The 12,738-nt window shown below is 54.7% G+C and overlaps 2 protein-coding genes across 3 annotated transcripts in view; one reads left to right on the forward strand and one right to left on the reverse strand.

The window, feature by feature from the left end:
* The first annotated feature begins 300 nt into the window (after positions 1-300).
* BET1L (Bet1 golgi vesicular membrane trafficking protein like) lies at positions 301-1,258 on the forward strand. Its single transcript, XM_074275321.1, has 4 exons — positions 301-485; positions 599-714; positions 817-873; positions 965-1,258. The coding sequence occupies exons 1-4, from the start codon at positions 467-469 to the stop codon at positions 1,130-1,132; spliced, it is 360 nt and encodes a 119-aa protein (XP_074131422.1). The 5' UTR covers positions 301-466; the 3' UTR covers positions 1,133-1,258.
* Positions 1,259-5,365: 4,107 nt separating this feature from the next.
* Positions 5,366-12,738, reverse strand: part of CIMAP1A (ciliary microtubule associated protein 1A) — a 14,569-nt gene continuing 7,196 nt past the window's right edge. For both annotated transcript variants that reach the window (XM_074275320.1, XM_074275319.1), the window contains exons 5-7: positions 6,443-6,564; positions 5,981-6,121; positions 5,366-5,744 (exon numbers count right to left, since the gene is read on the reverse strand). In XM_074275320.1, coding sequence (XP_074131421.1) covers positions 5,655-5,744; positions 5,981-6,121; positions 6,443-6,564 — 353 coding nt within the window. In that variant the 3' untranslated portion in view covers positions 5,366-5,654. The remainder of the gene's footprint in view (positions 5,745-5,980; positions 6,122-6,442; positions 6,565-12,738) is intronic.

The following is a 12,738-nucleotide window of genomic DNA, read 5'->3' on the forward strand; positions in this document are numbered from 1 at the left end:
TGGGGGTGTAGTGTGCGTGTGTGTGTCTGTGGGGGTGTGTGTGTGTGTGTGTCTGTGGGGGGTGTGTCTGGGGGGGTATATGAGGGCGTATGGAGGGGCGCGCGGCTCCGGGTTCCCGGCCCCTCTCTCCCGCCCTCCCTTCTTAGCCCCCCAGAGGCTTGCTTCCTGAGGGCAGGCCCGGCCCCGCGCGTGGCACGGTGCCTGGCACGCGGGAGGCGCGTGATACACGTTTCCTGGATCGAACCAGGAACGCGGTCGGGAGGAGGACGACCCTTCCTCTCCCTCCGGCCTCGGCCCGCCGCGAACCACCCCTCCCCAGCAGGGGGAAGAAATGACAGCGGACCGGAAGCCAAGGGGAGGGACGCTAAGGCTCGGCTCCTGAAGCGCGTGCGCAGTCGGTCACATCACGCAATGCGCACGCGCCTCGCGCTGCTTCCGGCTCTGGCGGCACCGGGAGGTGGCAACTATGGCGAGCTGGGCCCGGGGTGAGGCAGGGGTGGCGCAGGGGGGAGGGGGTGGAGGGGGCGGGGCCTAGGGCCCCCCCTCTTTCCCTCCTCCCCGACCCCTCCCGAACCCTGTCCCTTCCTCCTCCGCGCAGGCCCGGGCCCGGGGGGCGGCGCCGCCGCCGTGGACACTGACACGGACACGCTCCTGGACGGCGAGAACCGGCGTCTGGCGGACGGGCTAGCGGCCAAGGTCACGCGCCTCAAGGCCGTGCGTGTCCGCAGGGCGGCGTGGGAGGGGGCGGCCCCGGAGGGAGGGAGGGAGGGGGGGAAAGGCCGCGCCGTCTGAGCCTCGCTCTGCCCCTCCCCCCAGCTGGCCCTGGACATAGACCGCGACGCGGACGAGCAGAACCGCTACCTGGACGGCATGGTGAGGGCCGCGCGTGCGCGGGGGGCGGGGAGCGGGGAGCGGGCCGCTGGCGAGCGCCCGCACCCACCCCTCACCCCGCTCTGTGTCCCAGGACTCGGACCTGTCCAGCGTGACCAGCCTGCTGACCGGGAGCGTGAAGCGCTTCTCCAGCCTGAGCCGCTCGGGCCGGGACAACCGGCGGCTGCTGCTCTGCGTGTCCGTGGGGCTCATCATCCTCTTCTTCTTCCTGTCCTACCTGCTGTCCAGAGCGCGGACATGAGCGGGGCCATTCCCCAGGAGCGCGCCCCCAAATCCTATTTTTGTACTTCCCCCTGACCCGGCTCCCGAATAAAAACGGAAACGGTGGATGTGCGCGCACGCCGCGCTCCGCCCCCGTCGCCCCTCACCTCTGCCTGTTGTCCCGCATTGGGCGCCCTGGTCCCCGCCGGGCCATCCCCGGCGTGGCCCGGCCGACCAGCGCCTCCGGGGCCTAGAAGCCAGGAACCATCGCGCCCTAGCGAGCCTCTTACGGGGGATTAGAAAGGCCAAAGTTCTCCCCCTCCGGCGCCTCCGCCATCCCGGGGGAGGCCTAGGTGTGTGACGTCATGCAAACCCCGAAATAGGGAGGAAAGACCCGGGAGCGAAGAGGGAGGGCGGGGAGCGCGGGAGAGCCCTGGCACGGGGCACAGTGTCACGGGCCGCGCCCCGCTTGGCATCGGACGGGCCGCAGAGATTGCAGATTTCCCCGCGATGCCCAGCACCTTGTGGGCAGGGAGGCTGGACCTGGAGAGCCCGAAGGGGTGGGACCTGCCCTGAGCCGGTCCCAGCGGGTTTCTGCCCCTGTGGCGCCCCTGGGTGAGGGTCAGAGCCTGGCAGTTCTTGGGGACGTGGCTCCCGAGGGATGGGCCTTAGTGGAGAAGCCCAGGAGGCTGCAGGTGTGGCGGGGAGGTCGGGGAAGTGACTTTAGTGACAGGGATGCGGGAGATAAACTTGGGGGAGAGCGCACCCTCCCAAACCTCCTGCCATTGGAGCGGCTCCTTACTGCCTACAGCATACTCTGCAAAAGGGACCCAAAGGCAAACAGGATCTGTCCCCTGGGGAGGAAGTGGTGCTAGATGAGCCCGGAGGAGAGCTAGGAATTCCCAAGTGAACCCACCGAGGTGGAGACAGGGCCAGAGGGCAGGAGGTCCTCTATGGCATTGGACCCAAAAGTGGGCACAACCCCAGCGGGTGAAGAGAACACACTGAAATCCGTCAGGGCTGTCCGTGCTCTGGCCATCTTCTGTTACTGCAGTGGGGGAGGAGGGCTTCCGTGATCTAGAAACTTTCTGGAGCTCTCGGTCAGAGCAGTTGGGCTTTAAAGTGGGATTGTGATGTAGCAAGGAGGTGGATGAGGTGGGAGCTGTGCGGTGGAAGTGATCCCATCATCAGGAAGGGAAAAGTAGGAAGAGCCGACTTTAGTTTGGGGAGAGCAGATCTCAAGGGCTCAGCACAGCCTTCGGAAGGATGGGCTCCGCATTGGAGGGGTTTTTTACCTCCATGGCAAGATGTTTATAGCCACTATTCCTTTGTGTACGCATTGGACTAGGAGGCTCTGAGGTACCTTCCTTTATCCCTGAAACATCAAGGTTCCGTGAAATTGTGAAGCTAGAAATAATTCTGATCAAGGGCAGAGAAATGGCAATTATCTGATGTAGTTGGTCGCTCAGGGGACTATCGATTTGGATTTCAAAAGGGATGTCCAGGAGATGGGATAAACTGAGGATATTGAGGAAAGCAGAAAGCAGTGAAGAGGGGTTTTCTCCTCCACACTGGAGAAAGGATCTTTAATGTTGTGACAGAGGTGAGACTCAAAAAGTCATCTGTCCTGGAGCATAACCTGTGGGTGGGTAGTAGAAAGTTTAAAAAACAAAACAGACAAAAAAAGCGCCAGCGGGTAATAGAAGTGTACCCGGCAGAATTTGGTGAATTTGTTTTCTGACTCAAGTGGACTCCAGCCTTCAATATGGAAAGAATGGGCAGATGACACTGTGATCTTGGAGGAATAATGGGGGTGGGGGTGGGAAAGGCATTGCCTCCTGTCCGAAGAATGGCTGCAGAGTGGAGGCTTCCGGTTACAGTGAGTGGCCGAGTCCTGCCAAAATTCTAGGCTGTCCTTGAAGGTTACCGTGGAAAATGAAGTGTCTACACAGCACCAGCAAACAGCCTTCCAACAACAACAGTACCTTTCCTGTTGGCAGAGTGAGCGCCTGGTTGGTCAGGAGCATGATGAGAAGGTTGACTTTTGTCAGAGTATTTTTATAAAATTTCATTCTGTTCTTTTGGGAAAGATTTAGAGAAGTGGATCCAGGTAGTCAGGTGTGGCATGCCCCATAGAGCTCTACCTCGGCCCTGAGCAATTTTCACATTTTTATCAGTGAATTTGCGCATAACACAAAAGTGGGAGAGTTAACACACTGGTCAGGGAACTTGGATTAAAGCCCTGGGTTGAAAATAAGCAAATGGAATATATTTTAAATGTTTCCAAAAATCAATTTCATGTAAGATGGGAGAGGTAAAGGTGGGTTGGTTAGCAGTTTGTGGGAGTTGGAGTGGACTGAAAGCTTGCTATGAAACGTACCATTAGTGTGATATGGCTGCCCCAAGGCTCCTATCATTATAAGGCTCCATCATAGGAACCCTAACCTCCAGAATTAAAGTGAGTAGAGCTCCTAGCCTCTTGTCCTCCCCAAGAGGAGTAACGTGCTTCTAGATGTAGGATGTCAGGAAATGCACAGAAATGCGTTTTCAAAGTGGAATATGATTCCTCATCGGAGGGCGGTCTTTGAGCCAAAGCTGGTTGAAAGCTTGGCAGGGATGTTTAATGAGGACTCCTGTTCGGATGTGAGTTGGACTAGACATCCCTGGAAACTCCTGACGGTCCTTGATTCCAAGCACAGCATACCCCCAAAGGACGATGTGCTTAGCTGAAGGATAAGACCAAGGTGGATGGTGTAGCAAGAGTGGAGAGATGAAGTAGATACCAAGCACAGGGAATCATCTCTGAACCGGGCAGCAGAAATAAGCTGAAATCCCAGACGAGACCTGGCCCAGATGAGCTACATCCGTGGGGCTCAGAGAGCGGCGAGCTACAATTTCCAAAATTTGCTGTGATAAGAGTTCTGCTTTGGGGTGATGGGCTTGAAGCACTGTGTCTGAGTGGCCCTGGTGAGGAGGCTCAAATTGCCTAACTTCTCAAACCCTCCATTTCCTCATTGGAACATGTAGGATGATACTTTGACTGTTAGCCTGATCTAGTGAAGAAAAGAGACCGCCCAAGCTGAAGGTGCTCTCTGTGTGTAGTGGGGGGGATGGTAACCCTGGCAAAAGAGGGGGACGGAGCTTATGTAAGAAAGCAAATTAAGCAGAATCTGCAAATTGCAGGCCAGAGAGTTTCATTTTGATTCCTGGCAAAATTCTGGTATTAAAGGGATGGCTAGTGAATATCTAGAAAAGGAACCTGAAACAAAGAACAGACGGAGAACGTGGGAATGCTACTGATAGCCTCCATCTGGACTTTGGCCAAGTGCTTGGCTGGAATCGGGCAGTGAGAGGGGCTCGGAACCGGTCGGGGGACCAGACCTGCAGAGTAGTCATTAATGTCCGCTTGGAAAGAGGTCTCCAGCGAGGGGCCCCCCTCCCCTGCCCCTGGGGTTTCTGCTTGGCTCTGTGGAATATATTCATCAGTGCTTGGAGAAAGGCAGATGGTAACTCATCAAGTTTGCAGATGGTAGCTGTAAGCTGGGAGGGAGCTGGACTTAGCAGACTTCAAAGTCCCACACAAGGGGCCCGACACCGACTGGCCGCTGTAAGCTGAGGGAGACCCAGCTAGAGAGCAATTCATCGGAAGGAGGAGAGAGAATTTTGCTGGAGTGTGAGCCCAGGATGTATTGGTGGGAGGGAACGAGAGGCAGAGAGAGGTCCCCTAAGAGGGGCCACTCTGGGCTCTGCTAGAACTACAGACTGCACCGAGGTTGGCTCAGGAAGTAGGGCTCAGGGCCCTCTTCAGGGAGCTGGGCTGAAGTAGGAGGCGTTACCTCCAGGCTTTGGAAAGGCTGCTTCACCCTAGAGGCTGGAGCTCCCTGGAGGAGGCAGAGGCCAGCTCCATGTAAGGGACCGTGGTGGCCTGGGGAGGGAGGGGGGCTCCTCCTGCTGCTGGAGATCTCCCAACAATGGCCACTTCTGGGGGGCTTAGAAGCCCCTCCCCACTGTGGGTCCCTTTTGATGCCCTTGGAGGACTCTTACACAAGGGAAGCAGAGGAGGGACTGCTGGCACCAACCAGCCAACTCCCTGCTTCGCCTGGCGCCGTGCCAAGCCAGGGAGGCTTCCTCCTCCTCCCAGGAGCGGCCTCGGGGACACCCGGGTCCCTTCCGGGCTCAGCAGCTCGGGCCCTGCCTGCTCTTCCTCGGGCAAAGGTTCTGTCAGGGGGAGATTGGAGGGGGAAGCTGACCATCAGCAGACTTAGGCACCACAGCAGATATAATGGGTGATTTATTAAACATCCAGGCACAGCAGGAAACAAGATTAATAAACATAAACTCCGTCATAGAAAAAAATAAATGACATTCACAGTTTCTTCGCGAGCCGGGCCCCTTCCCAGGGTGCCCTGCGAGGCCAAAACTGTCACCTGATTGAAAGGAGGAGAAGTCTCTGATCACCTGCAGAGGCTCTCCCTCCGATAAAAGGCAAATCTGCGGGCAGAGGAGCACGATGGAGCCTGGGGGGCGCCCCGGACAACTGGCCCCCAGGCTTGGAGGAGGGCCTACTCCACGTCCAGGATGAGCGGGGTCATGTAGTCGGAATGCTTGATTCCAAAACTGAGGAAGGGCGCGGTGGGCTTGTTCATCGTCACCTGGAGGACGCAGAGGAGGAGCGGCCTGTGAGGTCCCCCCCCGGCCCCCGCGCGAGGCCCCCCGGCCCGCGCCCCCCCCCCCCCGGCCCACGCCCCGCCCCGGCCCCCGGGCCCCCCCCCCGGCCCCGCGCGAGGCCCCCCGGCCCGCGCCCCCCCCCCCCGCCCACGCCCCGCCCCGGCCCCCGGGCCCCCCCCCCCCCCCCCCGGCCCCGCGCGAGGCCCCCCGGCCGCCAAACCTTTTCGGGGCTGTGAGCGCCCGGCCCCGGCTTCATCGTCTTGTCCCCGACGGCCTCGATTCGGGCAGCCATGGTGTACTGCGGGGCCTTGTACTTCACCACCTGAATATCGGTCTGGCGGTACGCGGCAGGGCCCGGGGTCTGTGGGGAGAGGCAGAACCCGGACGGATTGGCAGCCCAGGCGCCCTGCGCCTGCCCGGGGCTCGCAGGCTGGCTCCCGCTGACTCCCCCCATGACGGGAGAAGGGTTTGGGTGACCCCCCCGGGGGGAGGGGGGCGCGTGCGTTCCCAGCCTAACAAGGGGGGGCGGGGGGCCCTCCCTCGGAAGGCAGGCTGCTGGCCCCGGCGCGGGTTCACCCATCCGCCCCCAAAGCGTGACCGCGAAGCTGAGGCCGGCCGGAGCCCCGCGAGGGGCCCGCGGCCCAGAGACCCCCCCGGGGGAGCTCGGAGGGGAAACGCTTGCCTTGTGAAGGTCCTGGCTGAATCCGCCCAGGGTGCTCCGGCCCTTGATGGAGAAGGAGGGCTGGGAGACTTTGCCCACAGTGTGCGGTCCCATCACCATTGGCAGCATGTACGCCGCCGGACCTGGGGAGCAGAGACCCGAGGCTTCGCCGTCCCCTCCCCCCGCCGCCCCTCCAAGCGCTGTGGCGCGCCCCCGCCCCCTTCAGCCCCTGAACTGTCCGCAGCGCCCGCCCGAGCGCGGGAGCCCTTTCACTGAGCACTGGGGACCCCGGAGACAGGGCGGGGGGACAACAGGGGCAGAGAGTGGGAACCGCTTGGGGGGGGCGCAGGAGGACGAGGAGAGTGGCGGTGAGGAGGGAAAGGCGGCCTTGCTTCAGAGGGGCCGCCCGGGGGGCCGGGGGCTTGTGGGGCGGGCGCCAGGCCTAGTGGGGAGCGGGCGCTTTCGGCAGCTGAGGGAGGGTGGAGCGGGGAGGGGCTGTGACGGCGAGGGCCCAGACCCGGAGAGGCGAAGGCGGCTCCCGGGCAGAGGCGGGCGGCGAGAAATGGAGGGAGAACGAGCCTGCTTGGGAGCCTGGGGCGGGGGGGGGATGGGGGCCCCCACGGTGCTGTGGAAGTCGGGACGCTGGAGGGTCGGGGGAATGTCCAGGTCTAGATAACGGAGATGTGGGACTGGAGGCCAGTCGGGGGGGACAGCTGAGGGAGCTGAGAACCCCGGCAGGGAGCGGTCCCGACATCCACGGGGCTGGTGAAGTCACGCGAGAGGGGAGAGGGAGGATGGGGGGGCAGGGCGGGACCCCGAGGGACAGCGGGGCAGGGGGATTCCGGAGAGGGGGGGGGGGGGACAGACGGGGAGAACCGGGCGAGCCCAGAAGAGAGCTCGTGGAGAAGAGGATGTGCAGGGCGGGACCCCGAGGGGGATTCCGGAGAGGGGGGGGGACAGACGGGGAGAACGGGCGTGGGTAGAGCCCCACGAGCCCAGAAGAGAGCTCGTGGAGAAGAGGATGTCCGGGGTGGGACCCCGAGGGACGGGGGGGGGGGGCAGGGCGGGACCTCGAGAGGGATTCGGGAGAGAGAGGGGGGGACAGACGGGGAGAGCCCCGCGAGCCCAGAAGAGAGCTCGTGGAGAAGAGGATGTGCAGGGCGGGACCCCGAGGGGGATTCAGGAGAGAGAGGGGGGGACAGACGGGGAGAGCCCCGCGAGCCCAGAAGAGAGCTCGTGGAGAAGAGGATGTCCGGGGTGGGACCCCGAGGGACGGGGGGGGGGGGGGGGGGGGCAGGGCGGGACCTCGAGAGGGATTCGGGAGAGGTGGGGGGGGACAGACGGGGAGAACCGGGCGAGCCCCGCGAGCCCAGAAGAGAGCTCGTGGAGAAGAGGATGTCCGGGGCCCAGAGGAGGGGGACGAGGCGCACCCGGGCAGCTAGGTCCCGAATGTCTAAGCAGAAAAGGGAGGAGAGAGACCGGAGAGGAGAAGACAAGGGGCGGGGAGAGATTGAGGATGGCTTTTTCTCTATGTGTATTGGTGCCGTTAACTATTTCTCACTTACATGTCATTTTTTACATTTAAATTTTTGTATGTTAATATTGAGCTCCACATCCTCCCCCCTCCCTCTCTCCTCTCCCCCTTCCTTGAGAAGCAATTTGAGATAAATCAAGTCCATGAAGTCATCCAAAAGCTTTCTCTATCAGCCACGTAACAAAACCAAACCTAAACAACAAAACCCAAACCAAAGCGGCAACAGCAGCCGCCAGAAAACCTGGCATAGCCTGCGGTCCGTGGGCCGGGCTGCTCACACCTGCGTGGACATTGCTCAGTGGCCCAGCTTTCCCTCCCTCCCTCCGAGAGGTATCACTTCCCTATTGGGTCAGTCTGAGGGGGTGAGGCGGCGCCTCGGAGCTGCCAGTTTGATTTCTCTAACCAATAAGAGCTATTTTCATATGACTAGAGGTAGCTTTCATTTGTCTGGTCATAGCTTTGGTCATTTACCGACTGGACATGGCTTACAGATTTGACTCTGTTCTCTATTTGAGAAATGATTTGACCTTTTCAGAAAAACTTGCTCTAAACTTCCTACCTACCAACTCTCTGCTTTCCTTCTCATCTTGGCTCTGTTGGTTTTATTTATGCAAAAACTTTAATGTCATAATTCATTTTTGTATCTTTTAATGCTCTACTTACTGGTCAGTGAAAAATGTTTATACTCCCTCAATTTGCTTATCACCCTTTACATCTAAATCAACCACCTTTTTTGCCCTTATCTTGGTAGGTAGTGTGAGATCTTGTTCTATACCCAGTTTCTGCCGTGCCCTTTTTTAGGTTTCTCAGTAGGTTTTGTTAAATGGAGAATTCTTATCCCCAAATCTGGAGCCTTTGAGTTGATCAGACTCAACGTGTCATTGTTAGTGTGTCTTGTGTAACTAAGCTAGTCTGCTGATTCACTGCTTGGTTTCTTAGCCGATACCAGATTGTTTTGAAGACTGCCGATTTATAATGCAGTTTGAGATCTGGTTTGGGTAGACCACGTTCCTTCATATTTTTAAATTAATTTAAAACACATTCTTGATTATTCTTCCAGATGAATTTTGTTATATATTTTTCCTAGCTGTATAGTATAATTTTTGGTACTTTGGTATGGCACTGATAAGCAAACTGATTTAGATGGAATTGTCATTTTTATTATATAGTCTTGGCCTACCCATGAGCAAAACTGATATTTTTCCAATTGTTTAGATCTTTGCATGAAAATATTTTAGGGTTGTGCTCAGGTAGTTCCTGGATTTGTCTCAATAGGTAGACTTCCTAGGATTTTATATAGTCTACAGTTATTTTTAAATGGAATTTTTCTTTCTGTCTCTTGCTCCTAGACTTCATTGGTAATCTATAAAAGTGCTGACAATTTATGTGGGCTTATTTCATATCCTGCAACTTTGATAAAGTTAATTACTTCAAGTAGTTTTTGAGTTGATTTGTGGGGACTCATCGACAAACGGTGATACATTTTGTTTCCTCATTGCCTGTTCTAATTCCTTCAATTTCTTTTTCTTCTTTCATTTGGAAAGTTAACATTTCTGGTAAAATATTAATAGTCTTGATATGTCCATCCTTGTTTCACCTGTGATCTTACTGAGGAGGTTTCTAGCTTATCCTCATTACATATAATGGTTGCTATGGTTTTAGATAGATATACATTTAAGGAAAATTTCATTTGTTCCAATATTTTCTAGAGTTTTTAATTCAAATGAATGCTGTTTTTGTTTTATCAAAGATTTTTTTTCTATTATCTATTGAGATAATCATATAATTTTTGTTGGTCTCGTAATTTATAGGATCAATTGTGGTAATAGTTTTCCTAATATTGACCCCAGCCTTGCACTGCTGATAAAAATCCCAGCTCATCATAATGTATGATCCTTGTGATACATCGTGGTAATCTCTTTGCTAGTATTTTATTTAAAATGTTTGCAGTAATATCTGGGAAATGTGTCTCTAGTTTTCTTTTCCTGTTTAAGTTCTTCCTGGGTTAGGTATCAGTATCCTACTTGTGTTATAAAAGGAATTTGGTAGAATCCTTCATGGACTATTTACCAGATATTTCATATAGTATTAGAACTAATTGTTCTTCACGAAGTATACATGTATATCAGATTGTTTACTGTCTTGGGGAAGAGGAGAAAAGGGAGGGAAAGAGAGAAATCTGGAACTCAAAAATCTTACATATGTAATTTTTCTCTTCTGTTAATCTGAACAATTTATATCCTTGTTAAATATTCATGCTATTCACATAGATTGTCAGATTTATTTGCATATAATTGGATAAAATAGCTCCTGATAACTGCTTTAATTTCATCTTCATTGATAGTAAATTCACCCTTTTCATGTTTTGATACTGGTAATTTGGTTTTCTTTTTTTTTTTTTTTTAATCACATCAAGAGTTTATTTTATCCATTTTTTCATAGAACAAGCTCCTAATTGTATTTATTAGTTATCTATTGGTTTTCTTACTTTCAGTTTTTCTAATGGGTTCCTGAGATTGAGGATCAGTGAGAGTGGAGATAGTAGAGGGGGCAGGGTGTCTGAGAAGAGAGCTTGAGATGGAATGAGAGAGTCACATCACTTGTGCAGGCGGCGAGGGCTTTGTCTTGGCAAGGACAAGGGCCACCTCTTCCGATGAGAGGGGCAGAAGGAGGAGAAGCAGAAGGCATTGAGCTTAGAACTAGGAGACCACCACACCAGGGATGAAGAGGACTGCTGACTAGAGGAGCTGATGGTGCTGCTCAAGGAGCTCTCCGGCCATAGGTCTCCAGGGAAAGAGGGGCCTAGAGCTCGGGGAAGGGGAGCCCCGGATGGGACAAGTGAGCTTGGAGTTTGTGGGCTCTTTGGTTCTGAGTCCACTCAGGGAAAAGGAGATGCAGGGTGACTGAGCAGCCACTCGCTGCTGGGCTCTTTTCTCTTCCCTGTCCAAGAGAGATGTCTCAAACTGATCAGGACAGAATGAAATGTTCCAGTAAAGGAACTTGAGAAGCCGGAGTAAGGGAAGACTGGGGGAGCTGAAATGGCCACTTCCAGGAACCTGAAAGAACCAGCCATTTGGCCAGAAGGACTCGTTCCAGACCCGCGTCATCTCCCTTATTTTGACATGGCCGCTAGATTGGTTTGGGGTAAAAATCGGGGCGGAAATCCTGTGCAGAGCCAACTCATGGTCATTAACAGTGACCACGGGGAAGGTGGTCTCTCTTCGCTCAACACTGGCACCAGTCCCTGGGGTAAAGGCAGAGATGGCCTCCTCCTTACCCAACTGGCTAGGGACTCTGTGAGGCGACTGACCTGGATTCAAAAACATCTTGAAAAGGCCTTAATACTTTTAGCCAAATCTAGAAAGATTAAAAATTGACTCATGTGAAGGATTGTAGGGTCTCAAGTCTCTGGGAGAAATGCAGCATCCTCCCCTTGCCCAAGACCACTTGTCTTACTTCCTGTCCTGTCCCCCCAAATCTGGTAGAGAAGGGGTCAGACCTCCCCATCAACTGCACCTGACATGGGAGCAAGCCAGCCTAGTCAATACAATTAGGTGGAGGTGGGGGAGGATCGAGAGAGCGAGAGAGAGCGAGCAAAAGAGAGAGAGAGAGAGAGAGAGAGAGAGAGAGAGAGAGAGAGAGAGAGAGAGAGAGAGAGAGAGAGAGAGAGAGAGAGAGAGAGAGAAGAGAGAGAGAGAGAGAGAGAGAGAGAGAGAGAGAGAGAGAGAGAGAGAAAGAGAGAAAGAGAGAGGAGAGAGAGAGAGAGAGAGAGAGAGAGAGAGAGAGAGAGAGAGAGACAGAGACAGAGACAGAGAGACAGAGAGAAAGAGAGAGAGACAGAGAGACAGAGAGAGAGAGAGAGACAGAGAGAGACAGAGAGAGAGACAGAGAGAGAGGAGAGACAGAGAGACAGAGAGAGAGAGAGAGAGAGAGAGAGAGAGAGAGAGAGAGAGAGAGAAAGAGAGAGAGACAGAGAGAGAGAGAGAGAGAGAGAGAAAGAGAGAAAGAGAGAGGAGAGAGAGAGAGAGAGAGAGAGAGAGAGAGACAGAGACAGAGAGACAGAGAGAAAGAGAGAGAGACAGAGAGACAGAGAGAGAGAGAGAGACAGAGAGAGACAGAGAGAGAGACAGAGAGAGAGAGAGACAGAGAGACAGAGAGAGAGAGAGAGAGAGAGAGAGAGAGAGAGAGAGAGAGAGAGAGAGAGAGAAAGAGAGAGAGACAGAGAGAGAGAGAGAGAGAGAGAAAGAGAGAGAGAGAGAGAGGAGAGAGAGAAAGAGAGAGAGACAGAGAGAGACAGAGAGAGAGACAGAGAGAGAGGAGAGACAGAGAGAGAGACAGAGAGAGACAGAGAGAGAGAGAGACAGAGAGAGAGAGAGAGAGAGAGAGACAGAGACAGAGAGAGAGACAGAGAGACAGAGAGAGAGAGCGAAAGAGAGAGAGAGAGAGGACAGAGAGACAGAGAGACAGAGAGAGAGAGAGAGAGAGAGAAAGAGAGAGAGACAGAGAGAGACAGAGAGAGAGACAGAGAGAGAGACAGAGAGAGAGACAGAGAGAGACAGAGAGAGAGAGAGAGCGAAGAGAGAGAGAGAGAGAGACAGAGACAGAGAGAGAGAAGAGAGACAGAGAGAGAGAGGAAAGAGAGAGAGAGACAGAGAGAGAGAGAGAGAGACAGAAACAGAGAGACAGAGAGAGAGAGACAGAGAGAGAGACAGAGACAGAGAGAGAGACAGAGAGAGACAGAGAGAGAGAGAGGACAGAGAGAGAGACACAGAGAGAGAGAGAC

The sequence above is a fragment of the Sminthopsis crassicaudata genome, chromosome 6 (assembly GCF_048593235.1).
Source record: "Sminthopsis crassicaudata isolate SCR6 chromosome 6, ASM4859323v1, whole genome shotgun sequence".
Taxonomy (NCBI): domain Eukaryota; kingdom Metazoa; phylum Chordata; class Mammalia; order Dasyuromorphia; family Dasyuridae; genus Sminthopsis; species Sminthopsis crassicaudata.

Bases quoted from the DNA above. Each gene is read 5' to 3' on its own strand.
- BET1L (XM_074275321.1), top strand. The intron at 715-816 runs GTGCGTGTCCGC...CCCTCCCCCCAG, and splicing joins AGGTCACGCGCCTCAAGGCC to CTGGCCCTGGACATAGACCG. The intron at 874-964 runs GTGAGGGCCGCG...TCTGTGTCCCAG, and splicing joins ACCGCTACCTGGACGGCATG to GACTCGGACCTGTCCAGCGT.